This window comes from Telmatherina bonti (assembly GCF_933228915.1).
Source record: "Telmatherina bonti genome assembly, chromosome: 18".
NCBI lineage: Eukaryota > Metazoa > Chordata > Actinopteri > Atheriniformes > Telmatherinidae > Telmatherina > Telmatherina bonti.
In genome coordinates, this window is record NC_136616.1 from 24,692,710 (window position 1) to 24,710,998 (window position 18,289).

At 37.0% G+C, this 18,289-nt stretch overlaps 2 protein-coding genes across 4 annotated transcripts in view; both read right to left on the minus strand.

Annotated features, from left to right (window-relative positions):
- Positions 1-2,383: 2,383 nt before the first annotated feature.
- etnppl (ethanolamine-phosphate phospho-lyase) lies at positions 2,384-10,854 on the minus strand. The gene is made up of 13 exons (XM_079257655.1): positions 10,764-10,854; positions 10,279-10,397; positions 9,875-10,034; positions 9,030-9,104; positions 8,783-8,876; positions 7,856-7,972; positions 7,051-7,133; positions 6,611-6,836; positions 5,922-6,076; positions 3,735-3,824; positions 2,829-2,959; positions 2,604-2,674; positions 2,384-2,505 (listed from the first exon to the last, which is right to left on the minus strand). Exons 1-13 carry the CDS (start codon positions 10,820-10,822, stop codon positions 2,410-2,412), a joined length of 1,476 nt encoding a protein of 491 aa, XP_079113781.1. The 5' UTR covers positions 10,823-10,854; the 3' UTR covers positions 2,384-2,409.
- A 734-nt stretch (positions 10,855-11,588) lies between these two features.
- The window catches only part of col25a1 (collagen type XXV alpha 1 chain), a 172,281-nt gene continuing 165,580 nt past the window's right edge, over positions 11,589-18,289 (minus strand). Inside the window, exons 34-37 of one of the 3 annotated variants that reach the window (XM_079257471.1) lie at positions 18,182-18,268; positions 17,749-17,826; positions 15,807-15,845; positions 11,589-14,510 (exon numbers count right to left, since the gene is read on the minus strand). In XM_079257471.1, coding sequence (XP_079113597.1) covers positions 14,484-14,510; positions 15,807-15,845; positions 17,749-17,826; positions 18,182-18,268 — 231 coding nt within the window. In that variant the 3' untranslated portion in view covers positions 11,589-14,483. Of the gene's footprint in view, positions 15,201-15,806; positions 15,846-17,748; positions 17,827-18,181; positions 18,269-18,289 lie in introns of all 3 variants that reach the window. The other 2 variants (XM_079257469.1, XM_079257470.1) reach the window with 2 other exon arrangements.

Below are 18,289 nucleotides of genomic sequence, written 5' to 3' on the forward strand. Positions count from 1 at the left end.
GTAAATGGCTCATAAAACAGGCTTACAAACAACCACACAAGCAGTTTAATAAATCCGCATTAGGTGTGCTGGAGTTAGAAGAAAGAAAAACATGCAGGACAGTGGTCCCAAAGGTCCTGTACTGAGAAACACTATCTTAATGTCAAAGTGTCCATGCAGGTTGACATTGTGTAATGTTGTTCGCACTGTCACAGGAATTCACGTATAGCCATATTTCTGCCAAATCTTACAGACTGTGTTTTTTTTTTTTTTAAGGATTTTACAAGTAAAACTATAGCTGAAGCTGTGTTTACAACCAGAAATATTTTCCCCAATCAGTTTCAGTTGATCATTAATTATCTTATATCCTTTTTTCTGTATTTTCGAAGCTTCACAATCAGAGGTTTAAGTTCTTCTGGACTCATGAGGCTGATATATACATCCCACATGCTTGGTTATTTTTTACATAATTGTTATTTATATTATTTCTGTGTAAATAACTAAAGAAATATCAGAATGTTGTTCTCCTTTCAGATTTTTCCCCTTGTAGTGGTCACCACAGTGATTCATCAGCCTCCAACTATCGAGTCGGTATGGAAACCTTATCTGCACGGCTGTTTTTTTTGGCACATTTTGCGCCGGATGCCCTTCCTGATGCAACACTCCGCATTTATCCGGGCTTGGGATTGGCTCTCAGAGAAGACTTGTGTTCCCTTCAGTGTGACCTGAAGGTCACAGGACAACATGCTCTACCAGCTGAGCCATTGCCACCCATCAGAATACATCAGAATAAAGAAGATAATTATATACGTAAAAATGAGAGGGGTGGTTTGAAAAATCTGCTCATGCAGGAAAATAAAAATCACAGCAGAACTTGTGTAAAGGATCCCTGTTTTACTTCTTGTGTTGTCCTTTGCCTCGTAAGGAAGTGATCACAGCTGTTCCCTTCTGAAATGTTTTCATGGAGAGCTGTTTTTCCTTCATAGTTGGTTTGTCTCCCGCTTCTGCCCTCCCCTGGATCTGCTCTTCAGCTCCTTCCATCTGCTTCCCTGTGGCACTGAATAACCAAATCTATTGAGTTCAAGCAGCTAAAAGAGTGTACTTGATCTTGTTTGTCTCCTTTCAGCTGTTCAGATCTTCAGTTTGGATTTTTTTTCTACTTTCTTTTCCTCTTTAAGTAAGTGGAAATCATCCACCATCATCAGTCAGTCCTGTGAGCTCATCCATCCTCTTGCCACTCTGCACTGCCACAGTCACCTGCCTGGAAGGTTCTGCTTCATGTGTCTGCAGAAAAACCTCACTGCCAGAACTCTAATTTGACTTTGGTTCAATTGCCCAGTACTCACCTGTTAATTTGCCAGATTCATATTCTCCAGCTGACTCTGCCAGAATCCCTTCTGTGCAAACATCCACAGGCTCAGACACCTTGGCTTTACACATTTAACAAATCCCTCTTTATTTGCAATCTGAGTCAGGACTGAAGAAACTCATCTAGACAGATTTAATTCAAGTTCAACCCTATAAAACACTTCAACCTACAAAAACTTTCTAGTCTCTTCAGGCCAGGAGAGACATCAGCTTTCTGAGATGCACAGATAATTTACTCATAACGATACACACTAAATGTTTCCTGGAAAGTCTTATGTTTTTACCAAGATTTCCTGAGACTGAGAGAACAAAGTTTGCCTTTCATGAGTGCATTTTTCATTTTCTGCGCTACAATAGAAAAGAAACTTTCTACATGATCTCTTTTAACATAAAATAACACACTGGGGTCTGAGTGGCACATTGGAACATTGGTAAATTATTGAAGACTTGTCAAACAATGTCCATGTTCGGTTGAAGCAGAGTGAAGTAGAAGTACAGTGCAGGTATGTACTCAGTCTGCCAAATCTCTTCATATTTTCCTTGCCTCCAAATCTAGAAGTGTTGCTCTTCAAGGTTGAAAGAAGGAATATATTCTTATTAAATAACAGTGTTTGTTTTATTGCATTATGATGTGTACATGATGTATTTTGTTGTTCCAAAATATCCAAACAGTAAAAGAAGTAAATGTATTGCCATGTCTTCAGACAGGATTGGAATTATTTAAGAGGAATTAAATTAAAAACAAGTTAATGTTGATAAAAACAAACAAACAAAATAGTTTACAAATTAAGTTGAAGCTAAACTTGTTTGCAAGCCTGAAAATAAAACTGCCAGTTTTACATCTATGTTACTGTGCTCCAAAAATGACTTCATTGTAATTTAATGAATCTAACACCTCAGAATAAAGTCAATACTCATTAGTAAATTAGTAATAGTATAAAAAAATTTAAAATTACACATAAAGATCCACCATTTTGACACAGATGAAGTGTTTGATTTCACAAATCAGCCATGTTTTCTGTTAAAGATAAAGTTTGTTGTGCAGTTTGTTAGAAGGCAGCTTTAATTCTTGAGGCGTTTGTTTCGTTGAGGAACTCCTTGACTTTTGCCATTTACTGAGCTGTCGCGATACTGGTGGCCATTTTCATCAGTCGAAAGCTTGATATAAAATTGTAAAGAATTGACAGGAAAGTTCAAGTCAGTAACACTAAAGTCTTGACCTTTTTATGGAAAAACTGTGGAGACGTAATACTTACCTTTCGTTTACCGCCTTCATCTTCCATATTTAGTGTGCCGTGCACCTTCAAGCCCATAGCTTCTTCTAGTTCTAGAAGCAAACACAGTAAAACACGACTTACAGCTCTTTTGATCCAACTCCATCACACACCAAGATCTTTTTGAGAGATGCTGAACCAGAGAAATAGCAGTCATGTCATTCTGCACTTCCATCTGTAAAAGCAAGTCAGAGACAGACCACATACCTGTAAGGATGAGGTCGATTTTCTCCACCACCAGGTCTGCGTCCTCCATAGTGAAGCACAGTGGGGGCTTGAATTTTAGTACATTGCAATGAGGTCCATCAGCACTAAGAAGGATGTGCTGCTCCTTGAGCCTGATATAAAATATCGATTACATTGTACTCTGTAGTGATTTAAACATTTAAATTTAGTAGCTGGCCAAACCAGAGAGGATATTTTGGTAATGAATGCAATGGTTTTCTCTCCTCGATTCAAGTATGGTAAAGATCTGACATCAGGTGCAACAGCAGGGAGATTATGTAAGTGTCATTAGTTACACCTGCATATTTTCTTGTAAACAAAGAAGCACTAAACAAAAATAACTGAATTCACAGAGCCCACCATCAAGAGTCTGACAATGAAGCTAGCTTAATTAACAATCACTATGTGTTCATTATGAAGGATTTGTAAGTCTTCTGGTAATTCTGTTTTGCATGCTGAATGAAACTTCAGTCATGCACCACAGTGGCTGACCATCCAATGACATTTTAACATAACATTACATTGTTGTGAGCAAACGCACTTAAACCCCAGTGGAAGATGTATAATCCAAATACAAACAATAAAGCTAAATGGAGCCTAAGGGAAGTCTGTTTTATGTTAGCAGTTAGAAAAATGTTTAAAAAGGCTTTCCATAAAGCCAGAAAATGTGGCTATAATAATTGTTCATGTTTTCAATGTTAAACAGAAGTGGACGTCATGTAGATTTTAGTATCTTGCTTTGGGATAAAGTTTCTAAGACTTACCTAACTTGAGATAAGGAACTGAGAAAACTGCAGGGAAAGGTATCTGACGCTTTTCTCATGGAAATGTTGCATAATATAACATGTCAAATTCAAGTTTAATCTGTGTTGTCACACTTAAACTTACTTATATATGACTTCCTGAGCTTCTGCTGTAGCTGGAGTGAGTTTCACCCTGTCTCTCACAAGCTCCACCCCAACAAAGAGACCACAACCCCTGCAAAATGTGACACCACTTAGTGTGAAGATTACTACACATATTTTTGGGAGCTGTTATGAAATGTTATGAGAAAGTTGGAATTTAAAAAAACAAAAAAAACAAAACTGAAGTGATTTAGTCATAAAACGTTCAGAATCAGCATCTTCACACTGTAATGTGTAATTAAGTAACAACTCTTCTGTGTTTAGTGAGATCATTGCAAGTGAACTCACGTAACCACATCTTCCTTCAAAATTTCCTTCAAAAAACAAAAGTGAAAGCAATTATTTTAGATTCAAGGGAAAAAAATTCTTCAACATTCTTCTTAGGTGTTAAAATGCAGCTGGAGATGCAACCGACCCCTAATAATGTAATTAATATATTTATAGCTTTTTCATGGTGTCAGCAAAGGAAAATGAAAGGATTAGTTAAAACTGTTCTGTGGAACCCCTGGAGCCTACCATGTTGTTATTGTTGCTTTTGATTGTTCTTTTTCAACTCTCAAAGACAAGGAATACAATTTTTACAGAGCTTCAGAGGACTCTAACCTTCCCTTGAAAAGGTTTCAAGAATATGTTGTCGAAATGGTCCGGTCCCACTTTGTTTTTTATCTGAGTTGGTGCACCCCTACATGCCTCCTGGCTCCTTCAGGTAGGCTGACTAGATGTTTTTTACAGTTTTAAAGTCAAAATCTATTTGACCCATTGTTGTTAGTTGTGGCTCTGAGGCTGCAGAAGGATCTGGTTTTACATATCAGATTGAATCCTTCTTTGGCTGTTTTTTAAGCAGTTTTTTTTTCGGCCATTAGACATAAAGAGGAACAATCAAGATTCATAAATAAGTTTGGAAAATATTTTCAGAAATGTAAATAACTGCAGAAATTAATACATGACTTGATGATTTTGCATTTGGTTGTGTATTTATTTAGCTCTACATTTTAACATTTACGTTTTTCTTTATTTTTTGTAACCCTTTCAACATTTATTAGTTTATTTACAGTATATATTTATCAATTTGACCATTTATTTTTTTCTACATGGTAAGAAAGCAAACAGCAACCTACTCAAATATTTCCATTCATGTTCTAATATTCAAATTAATCAAATTGGAGAGGTTTCTCTGGCTATCCCTTATGACCAATCCTACTTTGGAGCTGAGATAAAATGCCCGCCTTATTATCATATGGCAAAAAATGAAAAAAATAAACAGATGTAGAACTAATTTACCAAATAAATAATTATATAAATAAAGAAATGTAGAAATATACAGATTCTAATAAATTAATTTTAAAAATGGATTAAATAAAGTAAAATAAGTAGCTAAACAAAAAATTAACAAGTTGTTTCAATGTTTAATCATATACTTAGGGTTATATTTATTTATTATTTTGTTTCCAATTTTGGCAGTTTTAGCCTCCATATGCAGGCGCAGTTAGGAAAATACTCACTGAATTGTTTAAATTGTGAAAGCGAATGCTACATGTGGAGCCAATGATTAAATGAGATCTACCACTCTTGAATGTGTTCTGTTGTGGACGCTGTTTGTTCCAAAATTTTGTATTTTAGTCAGCCGTAAACAAAAAGCCCAGATCATAGAAAGTACAGTGGAATATTACTGCCTTGGAAGGAGAAATTTTTATTTTAATGGATGTTCAGAGCAAATTTAAGCAGAATCCAATGAATAGCTAATAACTGTTGAAGCTTTGCAAAGATCACCAAAATGATTAACAGAACCCTTACCAGCAAATAAAAGAATTTTAAAAAAGCCACAACACAAAGAAAACATATTTGAAGTACTTTCAGATACTACAGGGTCATCTGCTTTTCTGTCAAGAAAATCCAAGACATGATGTGGCAGGACTGGGTGAGATGGTACAGAATAAGCCAAAAGTTAAACTGCAGGCACAAGTTTGAGGCAAATATGTCACAGAATCACCACACAATGTTTAACTAACAGCAATGATGGAGTACACTTCAGGTGCCTCAGTGCAACAACCTCTAAGGAAATATGTTTGATCGTGAAGTCACTGAATCACACACTGATCTGTGTTTCAGAGTGGAATGAAAAACTGTGGATCAGCTTCACAAGATGTGACTGGTTATTCTTTTGACTCACCTGATGTCTCCAACAAGCAGGTGCTTCTCTTTCTGCTTCTCCAGCAGATCAGTGAGATATCTGCCAACACGCAGTGCGTTACCCTGAAGATCCTCTTTAGCAATCACATCTAGGACAGCCAAACCAATGGCACATGACACTGGGTTACCGCCAAACTGAGAAATTCACACACCACACACAGAAGAAAGATTGCAGCAGAATTAACATCACACTGCACATTACGGAGGAAATCTGTCTGTTTTTCACATAAACTCAAAAACACACAGTCAATGCAACAATTCATGTTGAAAAAAAGAGAACTCAGGTAAAGAAAATGAATTTGTAGAGCACAATGGGATGTTTTACTTTCAGTGAGTAATTAGAAATATATTAAAAGCTACAGGGAAATAAGCTTTTTCTCTCTCAGAGGAAACTGTAATCTGAGACTTTTAATGGAAAAAAACAGCAGGTTTAAATGGGGAAACATCTCTTTCAGTAATGTGGAAAACAGATGTGCTTGACAAATAAGGCAAAGAACATCATGTCAAAGATAAGTTCAGGTCATTGCCATTTCTTCATGGGAAAGGAAGCAAAGACTGATTTTGACTTTGCAATTTTATGGTGATTTTATCAACTCAATTATCTATTATAAAGACATAAAATTGGTTATTATTTTTGTCACAGGTCTTTATCCTGCCGAATCCTCTTACTGTATTGAAGTACTCCATTCCTGTGGACATGAAGGCCTCTGCTACTTCTCTGGTTGTGACCACACATGACATGGGGTGGCCGTTGCCAATGGGCTTTCCCATTGTGACAATGTCAGGTACAAAATCTTCTCCTTGCAGCTGGAAGGCCCAGAAGTTAGACCCCACTCGGCCAAAGCCCACCTGGACTTCATCTGCGATGAAAACGCCTCCTGCCTTATGGACATGTCTGTTGACAGGCAGGTACATTCCTCAGTAATCAACTGAACTCAGAGTAGCAGTTAAACACACTTTCAAGTAAAGAAGACAGAAAAAGCTTAATATTTTCTATTTTGTTGTAATTTTTTCAATGTCCTTGATTTGGTTTTTGTGTTGCACACAACTTATTTTTTTAGTGCCACCATAAATAACAGTGAGCATACATGGATCTTTAGGGTACATACTTGGCAACTTGCTGGAAGTAACCCACAGGGGGGATGACCTGCCCACCACAGCTTTGCAAGGACTCAGCAATAAACGCAGCAATCTACACAAGAAGAAAAAAAACCTATCAGGTCCATAAATCTGCAAGTAGACTGATAACCAGAGGTGGCCTGGCATCTTTGAACTCACGTTACTCCCACTTTTATAAGCGGATTGTTTCAATTTTCACTTGATAGGGACAAATAAGAATGAGGCAATAACAGAATGATGAGTCAGGCAAAGTTTCTGTCGGTCATCAGGTGCAACAGGAACACTTGTTTACAGTGTAACAGACAAGCATACACAGCACGATGTTAGTCTAGTCCAGCTATTAGCATGCAAGAAGCAGGGTACATTGCACAGTAAAGAGAGACAGACAACTACAACTCATGTTTACTCCTCGGGAGAATTTGAACACTTGTTCAACGGCAGGTTGCATTTAAACTCTTCTCTTCACCAGAATATTTACAATGAGAAGGTGAATATTTACATGAAAAAGTATTGAGACGTTGACGTTTTTCTGTTAGACCCACCACTGTTGTCAGCTTAAGTTTAAAAATAGTTTGAGATGAATGATGCATGATTCTACTTATGATGCTCTGGATTTATGATACAGCATTCCTAAGTGTAGCATGAACTTCATACATATGTGGTGAAGTTCAAATGAAAGTTGAATATATCAAACTTTCTGTGAGACTTTTTAAATATTTGATTCAATCAATCTGACTTTACAGAAACAGAATCGCAGCTACGTTTATATCTTTGCTTTGTTCCTTGATACTGTACCTTGCCTCCTTTCTTGTGGACTTTGTCGATTATTTCTTTGACTGCATCAGCATATGCTGTGGCTGGATCAAGATGGTCCACTTGGTACTTCCCTCTGTACACATCTGGGCTGGGGGCCTGTATGCAATACAAAGTATAAAAGTTATTCTTGCTGGTTTATATCTTCAAAAAGAAAAAGTCATTTTGCAAACACAAACACACACACACACAAAACCCAAGCTATTTTAAATTTTTTTGGTGTATTTCAAATTTATTATAGGTTTTGATACTCAACAAACATACCAGGTCTTATAATTAGGTAGATACAACCTGGTCTGGAGCTTTTGGGTGTTTGTTTTTACAATACCAAGGAGACCCAAAAAACAATCATAGAGTCAGTTGCCGTTGTCCATCAGTGTGGGAATAGATTAAAACATTTCCAAAGAATTTGGAGTCTTTATTTCTACAGTAAGAGACATCAATATGTAAATACTCAAATTACTTAGTTACTTGTTCAAGAACAGGAAGTTCCCACTGCAAAGTTTAAAGAAACCACAAACAACTACAAAAACAAATCACAATCAGAAAAAGACTGTAGAAGTCTGACTAGTTTGTAATACTTGTTGTGAGGAAGCTTATTGTCTGACAACTAGTTTGTAAAACAGGTTTTGTGTCTTGATTTGTGCAGAGTGGTATCTATGAAAGCCGTTTTACATAAAGACAAAACGATTAAACCTCTTGTAAGGAAGCTGTTTTGCTTTGCCCTGATAAATTTCTATAAAGCAGGAGCAGCAGCTCTATTCTGCTGTCTCATCCTGTTTCTGTCCTCCCCTCACACGTGCATGATGAACACTCAGCAGCCTGCCAAAACCCAGCACAGCAACTTGAGTCATGGTGCTTTAATAGTGTGCAGACAGGCGAGTGAGGAGAGGAAAAGAAAACACTCACCACATGGACAAATAGCTTCTGCTCAGCATCTGACAGCTGGTGGAACTTATACGGACTGATGTCGATTAGCGACGAGACGTGGCCATGGTACGCACTGCAAACACAAAAATTACACAGGCAAGCAAGTTGGAGTGAACATTTTTCTCAATGATAACATTGTGTGTGCTATTTCAGACAGCAATTCCTATTGTATAGTAGTATTTATATAAAATATGACTTAATTAAAGCCATTTAGAGTTGTTCTTACTTTTCCAGTGTGATGATATCTTTGTGGCCTGAGTACTGCCATGCTAATCGGAGGGCCAGGTCATTGGCTTCAGAGCTGAAGGGGCAAGGGTTACAATTTGTTACTAAGTCACTACAAAATACACAGGTGAAGCCGCTTGGACGTCATACACAGTTTGCTTTTTCAGTTCCCACTGTAAGGGCCGGCAAGGCCAACATCATTCATAATAAACAAATAAAAGTGAACACTTCATTGTGCTCATAAATCTCAGTGAAATGCATATAAATAAACATTTTTTATTTGCCACTCATCTTGAGCCGAAAAACTACCTTCACACTGAAAGTGCACTTCCAGAAGTGCACTTTGGTACAAACCCTAACAATATCTCTTTTTTCTGTCTGGTTTATAACTTCTCTCGGGACTGATAAATACTGTCTGGATTTATGTATATACCTGGTTCACTATCTACAATATAATTGCCCTTGTGCAGATAATTCCTGCACATGTTGCAGTACTGTAGGAAGTGGTGTAAATAAGTAACCAAGCTGTCGTGAAACAGTTTGACGAATATGTATGTGAGGAAGCTACTAATACTGAATCTGTACCAAATGATGTTTCATTTCATCAACAGGAAAGTGATGTGTTATTTTAAAACTAAATATGATTAATTTTAATTCAGTTACCTGTTTTTTTTTATGTTTGTGTTTTACAGTAACTTAGTGGAAACAGGGCATCAGTTAACCTCTAATTACGTATACAGCAAGTTCAACAAGTCCACTGAATTACACAAAAATGCAAAATATGTGCAACCAATCTGGCTTTATCCTGCATCTTGTGTTCAGAATGTGACTACAATGTAAATGTACCCTGAGTTGACAAAGTAGCACACAGACAGTTTGTCTGGTAGTGTTGCCTGCAGCTTCTGGGCGTACAGTACAAGGTTGTCATGCAAGAAACGTGTGTTGGTGTTGAGTTTTTCCATCTGCTGAGCTCCAGCCCTCACCACATCTGGATGACAGTGACCCACTTAGAAAAGAAAGAGGGGAAAAAAAAAAAAGAATTTTCAAATATTTTGACTGTAGCTTGGAGTAAAGACATGTAATTGAAGGTTAAAACAGATTTCTCAATATGAAATCTATAAAAATATGAATTCTTGTTTAGTTGTGGTGTTGGAGGTGGTAACATAGGCGTGATATACAAAAGAATTCTCTGAGCTCTATTTTTTGCTCATAATGCTCTATAATGTTTGTTCTGAACAGTGTGCCAGTACCATGAGCTACATTATTGATGCAATCCAAGTAACGATGGCCCTCTTCATCATACATGTACTGGCCTTTGGCTTGCACAATCTTGATGGGGTCATGGCTGAAGAAAATCTTACAGGATGGCCTGCAGAAGAGCAGAAATGTTCACTGGAAGGTAAGAAAGTGTGTTATCATTTTAACTTAAATATTATCATTGTTCTTATCATTATAACAATTTTGAAAGACACAACCACAATTAAAGAGCACAACAGTACAATTTTACAGTATGATGCTGTGTAAAACTACACAAATGACAAACAAACATACAGTAAAGTTGAAATAGTGCGCATTGATTGCCTTCATGAAACATTGAAACCACAAACAGCTCATGACACACACGCGTTTTCGAAGTTCCGATGTAAACAACTTCACATGTGCGTGTGTGACAGCTGTATGCTGGTTCCAGGAAAACACAGCGCCGTGTCGGACAGCAGAATGTCAGTCATCTTACCCAATGTGCTTCTTCCGCAGGTCTATCGTCTTCTCTTTATTTAATACTTCCACGGACATCTTGGTGTCGTCCCGTTGGAAAACTTCACGCACATTTGCTTCTGCCGAAGTAGCACGGCTTTATACACGCATCCTAGTGCGCGACAGACACGCAGCTCGTGCGCGGCAACTCGCGCAGCCATGCTGTATGGAAGACCAAATTGGCCAAATGTTTATTTTTTATTTTTTTACCTGTATGAATTTTGTTTAACTTTGTCAAATAAAGTGTTTGTTGACATTTTTTCCTTTAAAAAAAAAAAAAAAAAAAGATTTCAAGGTTTTATTTTCAGCATCTCCATAACAAATCTAAAAATGAAAAAGCCAAATTGTATAATTACATAATGTACCCATTATGTTTTTCTTCAGTTATTGGCTGTAGCTCAGGTGGAAGAGCAGCCATCTTCCATCTTCAGTGGATTGATTTGATTCAAGGCTTCCCTCGACAGCATGCCTAATTGTTCTCGGGTAAGACACTGAACCCCAACCTGCCCCTCATGTGTCTACTGGGGTAATAAACCATGTAGTATGTAGTATAAAGTGGTCAACATAACTGGAAAAGTGCTGCACGAGTCAATTCACCATTTTACATGTTGTTAAAGGGAACTGCTTCACTCTCCAACTTTATGCTGTCAGTGGATGCATATGAACAAATGAAAGTGCATGAGACAGCAAGACATAAAAGTCAAAGTAAAGCCTTCTGACTTTGGGCCGTTTAAATTAAGATAAAACAGTAAAAAACCACCAAGAAAGGCAAACATGGTGTGTTTGAAAGACTGTTTATTTGGCTCCAACAGTACAGTCATATGAAATGTCACTTTGAAATACACAGTGTGGACACAAAGGTCATCAAAGAAATTGGGTGGATCAAGTGGGCAGAAAAGAAGTTATACAAAGGTAGACCAGAAACTCAACAGAAATCACAGCTAAAAAGTGAAATCTCATTCCAGTAAATCAGGAAATGGATTTTGCTTTGTTTTTTGTTTCTCCTTTTCAATGTCCAAGTTGGCATTTTGTTTTTAAGCTTATGTGGCAAAATTGTTATTTTCATAAGGCTGTCAATTACATGAATGCATAACACAATGGAAGTGACTTCATTCTCCTTCACTTTCTTACTAAGTTGAAAGTATTTTACTGAACTCTCAGAGGAATTCTTGAGCCAAAGCTACACTGCAAACCACATTCCTGCTGATGTGGGGCATCAAATAATCTTCTTACAGAACTCTTCATCAGATCTCTTCGTACTGATACGGAAATTCATATTTTGGCACTTTTGCTCAGAGCTTAAACTAATTTTAAAACTTCAAAAAAACTTAAAAAGATGAAGCAAAATGAAAAAGTCTCTTACAAAATTAGCTGCACATGCTAAAGATACAGCACCTCGTGAGAACAAATACTGTGACAACAGCTTGAAATCGAAACAAAAGAAAGGGGGGGGGGGGGGGGGGGGGGGGGGCACTTCTCAAAAACTTAGTAAAAAAAATCCCACTAAAATATGAGTGAAGGGACAAACTGAAACAAATATGATGAAAATTAAGATTTAATCAAAGGTCCATGCTGACATATACTTCTCTATCTCCTGGTAAATCATCTCCTTTCCAGGTAGTGGTATACAGGGTAGCACGATAGAACAAATGGAGCTAAAGAAATCACCATCATGTGATATTTAAGCTGCATTTGCATGAAGTTACACACATGAACCAAAGTATAAATTGCACTTTATGTCAAATGAGCACACATGTCAACAGTACATTAATAATCCACTATACATATATCAAACTACATTCAATGCAAAGAGACAGAGAGAGAAAAGAGAAAGTGTGAGAAAGGCTGTCGTATGCATGTGTGTTTGCATTGGCTGGGCCTGTCAACATTCAGGCCATCAGTACTTTGTTGTCATAGTCAGCTTATTAACACACAAAAAAATTAAATAAAAAGCAGATGCACATATGGCATGGTAAGGCTTATAAGCTGAAAGAAACAGTGAGTAATCACTGGTTTGCAATGTGTAAATAAACCAACTTCCTTTTCATTGTACCGTTTAATGATGCATTCGGACAACCCAGAGTTCTTCACATCAACATAAAACTGACACCAGAGGCCGAAAGGAATGCTGTTGCGAACCAAAAATGCCTTCATTTAAGAAATGATAGAAAAATAAATAATGTACCACTTAAAAATACTGAGACAAATACACAAATATATATGCACAAAAAAAAAACCAAACGTAATAGTTAAAAACATAAAACCACTAAAGAAACCTGTTGTGTAGTTTATGCCACTAATAGAGCACATCAACTGAGCTGTCACCTATCAGGTAGCACCATTAAAGTCTTTACAGATGTGCATCCATTTTTAATCACAATGAGATGAACTGTACAATAAATCTGAAACATTAAAGGAAATCCTCTCACATCCATCTAGCTTACATCTTTTTCACCTCTGCTCTTACAGTAAATAATTCATGCATATTTATGTGAAAAAAATGGCATGACCTTGCATAGCACCTACTATGTCAAAAAGCAATTTGAATTCTGGAAACATGAAACAATGAATAATATGTGGTGAAACATAACTCTGAAGCTTCATTAATTTTTGTACGGAATGTGACATAACTGACCACCAGTTGGATAATGGTGTGTTAACTGGATCTGTGATTTGAGCTGTTTTCAATATACTTAAGACCATATTTGACATGTAGGAGAGAATTGGAGATAAGATTGTGAATCATAATCTGCCTGGATGTGACAAATATGAAAGACAAGCAAGTGAATGTTGAGTTAAATCTGATGAGGATGTGACACAAGAATACCCAAAACAACTCTGCTTTGGGTGCACTTCCTCAAATGAATTTTCAATACTTAAGAAATCCTTATTTTCTTAATTGTTCATGCAGCAAACTGATAGCACTGCACAAATAATAGTACATACAAATTCAGAGTGGAATAAGTAGCATATTTGCATTATGCAAGCGGTTTTTTTTGGGTTTTTTTTTTTCCCTTTTTTGAAAGTCATTAAAGTAAAGACAGATGTATGCTCAGGTGAAGCTGTGGGTCACACACCACTTTAGCTCTGTGAAGTAAAAACAGTGCACAATGATGTTTTGGGTTTTTTTAGCCCTCACAACTTCCCCTCTGACACATATTCCCTTTCTAAAACAAAAACCATTCAAATGGTTGAAAATATGATATAAATTTGTACATTTTTTTTTTAATAAAGGAATGAATAAAAGCTTCAGGCACAAAAGGCTAATATACACAAAATACAAATAATGTGTTAGAATCAGAGCAAAAAAAAGAGGAAAAAATGAATAAAGAAAAATCACGATTGCATTCTGCCAGCGGTCTCAGTGGACCTTGAAGCACTGCCCGTCAGAAGAGAGGCTCCAGCTGATCTCGATGAGACTCATAGTGACTGCTGGAGAATCCATTCCTTGTGCTCAGAGGGGTTCTCGAGCACACCTGTCCAGACTCAAAGCCTTCCTGAGCCTGATTTGTTTTCCTGTCAATACAACAAGCCTGCCGACTCTCCGCTCCTGTCTGGAGATGTGTGCCTGCTGGAGGCACCACACTGACGATGCTGAGCCTCATGAGTGCACCAGTGAAAACCTGCTGAGACTCCATTGCTCTGCAGGCATCACCTCAATAAAGTAACATTTACCAACAGCTGTACTCTCTTGGGATACTCAGGCTACCAGCCATGGTGTGACTCCCTTCGGAAAATGAAAGGAAAACAAAAAAAAAAAAATTACCTTTTCAGAGCTCTGGGATTTTTTTTTCTTGGTTTCTTTTTTTTTTGTTAGTGTTCGTTTTTTTTTGCAGAAGCCATAACACAACCATGTAACAGTGACATGTATGTACAATACATTTAAATATAGTACACTACTCATGCTTTTGCAGGGGTCAGGAAAGCAAGGTTTAGACTGGCACTGTCTTTTTCCTTTTTTTAAGTCTTTGAGAAAATAGTGCCACATAAATGGGTGGTCAGCTTACTGAGATGAAACAACACACAACACCTAGCGTTTGGTGTTAGGGAGCCAGTCCAGATCCCCCCACGTCTTCACTTCATCCTCCTCCACCCTCCCATGCGAATCTGGTCGGGCTGCGGCGCTCCAGTCTGAGTCATGCAAAGACTAAAGACATAAGTTCTGCAGCCAGCCGAGGATCTGAGCTCCACCACGATGTGGATGTGAGACAGCAGACGCACACGTTTTGTTTCCACACGGCGATGTGAGTAGAAGCAGCTTAGGGCATGAAACTCAAGGGTGGTTATCTCTTTTTGTATCGTTATACACTTAAACTTCTTTTCTTTTAGACTGGTTTTCCTTTTAAAAAAAAAAACTATAAATACCATACAAGAAGCATTATTTACAAACTCCATGCGTTTCAGGTTAGATCGATCACTGCAAGAAAAACACAAACGAGAGAATGACTAGATTGGAGACTGATGATGGAGGAGTTTTCACATTGCTTCATGACTTTGAGATGAAGGTTTAGGGTATTTTTTTTCAACACATCATTCAAACATTGTTACATCTAGTTAAAACAACACATGCAAACACAGAGAAGCTTAAACCTTCATAAAAAGGATGATAAAGTAGAACAGAGTGAAGAAAATGAAAAGCAATTCTGTCATCAAACTGAAGAAAATCAATATGTTGATAGAAAACTCTTTCACTTTCTTTAGTTTTATACATTAAACCTACCTGAGCTATAGCTAATCCTTGGTTTAGGTATGTAACACCACAGTTAAGTGTTTCTCCTGTTTCAAGTTTTGACTATTTAACTACTGTTACCAGGAATTAGCACTTATTGCAACCCTTTGTTTACCCAAACAACAAAAAAAAAAAAAAACGTCCAAAGAGAATGAGAAAAAATGTAAAGAAAAAACATTTCTAATGCTCTTGAGTTTTACGTTTTCATTTTGTTCACTTCGTACATCTGACACACAAACTGTGCTTGTCATGATTAAAGGCTAACATTGCTCATGATGTCTAAGCCTCTCCTACCTTCTGCCAGCAGCCAGGCATCGGTAATCCATCTGGACCCTGTTTAGAGAAGAGGAACAGTGGGAGAGAAGCAGAAACACAAATTTTGGTTCATAATATGTGTGACACAGTGATTCAAAGTGTCTGAAATAAAAAGCTTTCAGGCAACATTTAATGAATGTCAGAGTTTAGAAAGTACATACATATATATACATATATATACATATATATATGTGTATACATATATGTGTATACATATATGTGTATATATATATATATATATATATATATATATATATATATATATATATGTGTATACATATATGTGTATACATATATGTGTATACATATATGTGTATACATATATATATATATATACATATATGTGTATACATATATATATATATATACATATATGTGTATACATATATATATATATATATATATATATATATATATACACACATATATACACATATATATATATATACACACACATATGTATATATGTGCATATATATAAGCTAAAGTTTAAAGAGACTTCTACATACCTAAAGGTTAAAGACATTTCTTATCTCATGTACCTATGAATGAAATCTGCACAGTAACTTTTGAACTAATCTTCTTCTAAATTAATTCAATTTAATATTTTATTGTTATTTTTACTATTTGTTATCATTTATGTTTCTTTACACCATCTGTAGTACTCTTACTGTTCTATTTAAAGCTCTTTGAATGGTCTTGTACATGAAAAGTGCTTATTGGCATGGCATATTTATGACTAAGCTGAAGTACTGAATGAGAACTGCGTGGGTAATTTAGAGATGGTTTAAAAGTTTAGGCTGGATAGAAAGAAATTCTTAACATTTTGCAACATGTAACATGAGTTTCAAAATCTTACAGCCATGGATTGAAAGTCTGACTGAAGTTTCCATCGAATGGCAATATACCTGTAATATTATGACTTGAATAACATCAGAATAATTGTCTGGTTTCTGTTATTCTATCAAATCAAATGTACTGACAGTTTAAAATATGAACTTTCATTCATGCACATAATACAAAGCATATTATCACTCATGCACATCATGATGATAGTACAGTCAGATTTCATTACAGGGACCCCTCAGCTAAGTTTGAAAACAGATCTTAGCTAGAACAATATAATAGGATTTAGGGACACTATAACAAAATCTGACTTGAAACAAAACTTTAAAAGGATGAATGCAAATATCATCTTTATTCTCTATTTTCTTTTCTATTCCTTTCAGTGTCTACTCACACAATCTCTATAGTATGTTAAAATGTTCAGTGTACTTTAACTACCCAAATTTCTCCCATGGTATTAGACTGTCCATGCATCACACAGAGCTGCCTCAGCAACAGAAAGCATTGTGAAAAGAATTATTAAACATCTTATTGAAAACTGCAGGACTGCAGTGGTGACCGACTGAATCTTTTATTTCTTCTTCTTGTCCTGGTCTGGCCCAATTGGTACAAAAGCAGGAAGGGACAGGAAAGTTAACAGATTGAAGAAGGGATCCATGCACCTGCAGCATGGCTAACTCAGAAGTAAGGGGTCTGTGTTAGCATCACATTTTATCAGCAGGGAGGCTTAAAGGAGTCAAGTTTTTCCATCTCCAGTTTTAATTAAGGGAAGGACGGGTTCCAGTTAGAGGGATAGACCTGTGTATTTTTTATGCATTTTGTATATTTCACTTAGAATGATGCATTATCCAAAAGAGGCTGCTTGCTGTCAAGATGTTAGTTATTGTGTGTGTGTGTGTGTGTGTTAAATAACTGATAAATGGAAAATGTGATTGTATTTAAATTGTAATTAAAATAAGGAGTGTTCACTCATGCTCATTAAGCTCTAAAATCATGCATGGTGTTGTTCTCGTAATGAGCTGAAGGTGATTGGCATGCATGGATAAGAGGTTTAGGAAAAAGAGAAATACTGTACCAATTGGCACGGGGCATCCAGCCCGTCCAGACCTGGCTGCCCTGGTTCCCCCTTTTCACCCTTAAATCCCCGGAAACCCTGTTTGCAAAGATGACCTAGGAGTGTTACTGGGAGAGAGGTGGACGGCCCTTAACCCTTGCATCTGTCTCTCATGACGGACACAAAGGGAGGCTGAAGGAGGAGCTGCCCTGTGAGCTGGCTGATTCCACAATCCAGTCCCACTACATGCCTTCATCACTTGAAGGCAGATTTATTCATTTGACCTGCAGGCCTTCTAGTAATAATTTATATCAAGTTATATCAAGTTAAGAGATTTTTATTCCTCTTAGGGCATGAAGCTGGGTCTCAGAGTACCCTCAGGGAGCTCATCCTTGTTAGTGGCAGCTGCTCTACATGACTGGTAGGCAACTTCCAGCTCACAGTTGAGACATACCAATGGGCAGGGTGCATCTAATCCCGGGGCACCCTGTTCTCCTTTCTCGCCCTTAGGCCCTTTTTTGCCTTTCTTTCCCTTCTCCCCCTGTGGATACAATGGTTTGGT

Coding starts and splice junctions, on each gene's coding strand:
- etnppl (XM_079257655.1), bottom strand. CDS start 10,822: ATGTCCGTGGAAGTATTAAATAAAGAGAAGACGATAGACCTGCGGAAG. Junction 8,877..9,029: donor GATATCATCACACTGGAAAA/GTAAGAACAACT, acceptor TTGTGTTTGCAG/TGCGTACCATGGCCACGTCT. Junction 6,077..6,610: donor GAATGGAGTACTTCAATACA/GTAAGAGGATTC, acceptor TGAATTTCTCAG/TTTGGCGGTAACCCAGTGTC.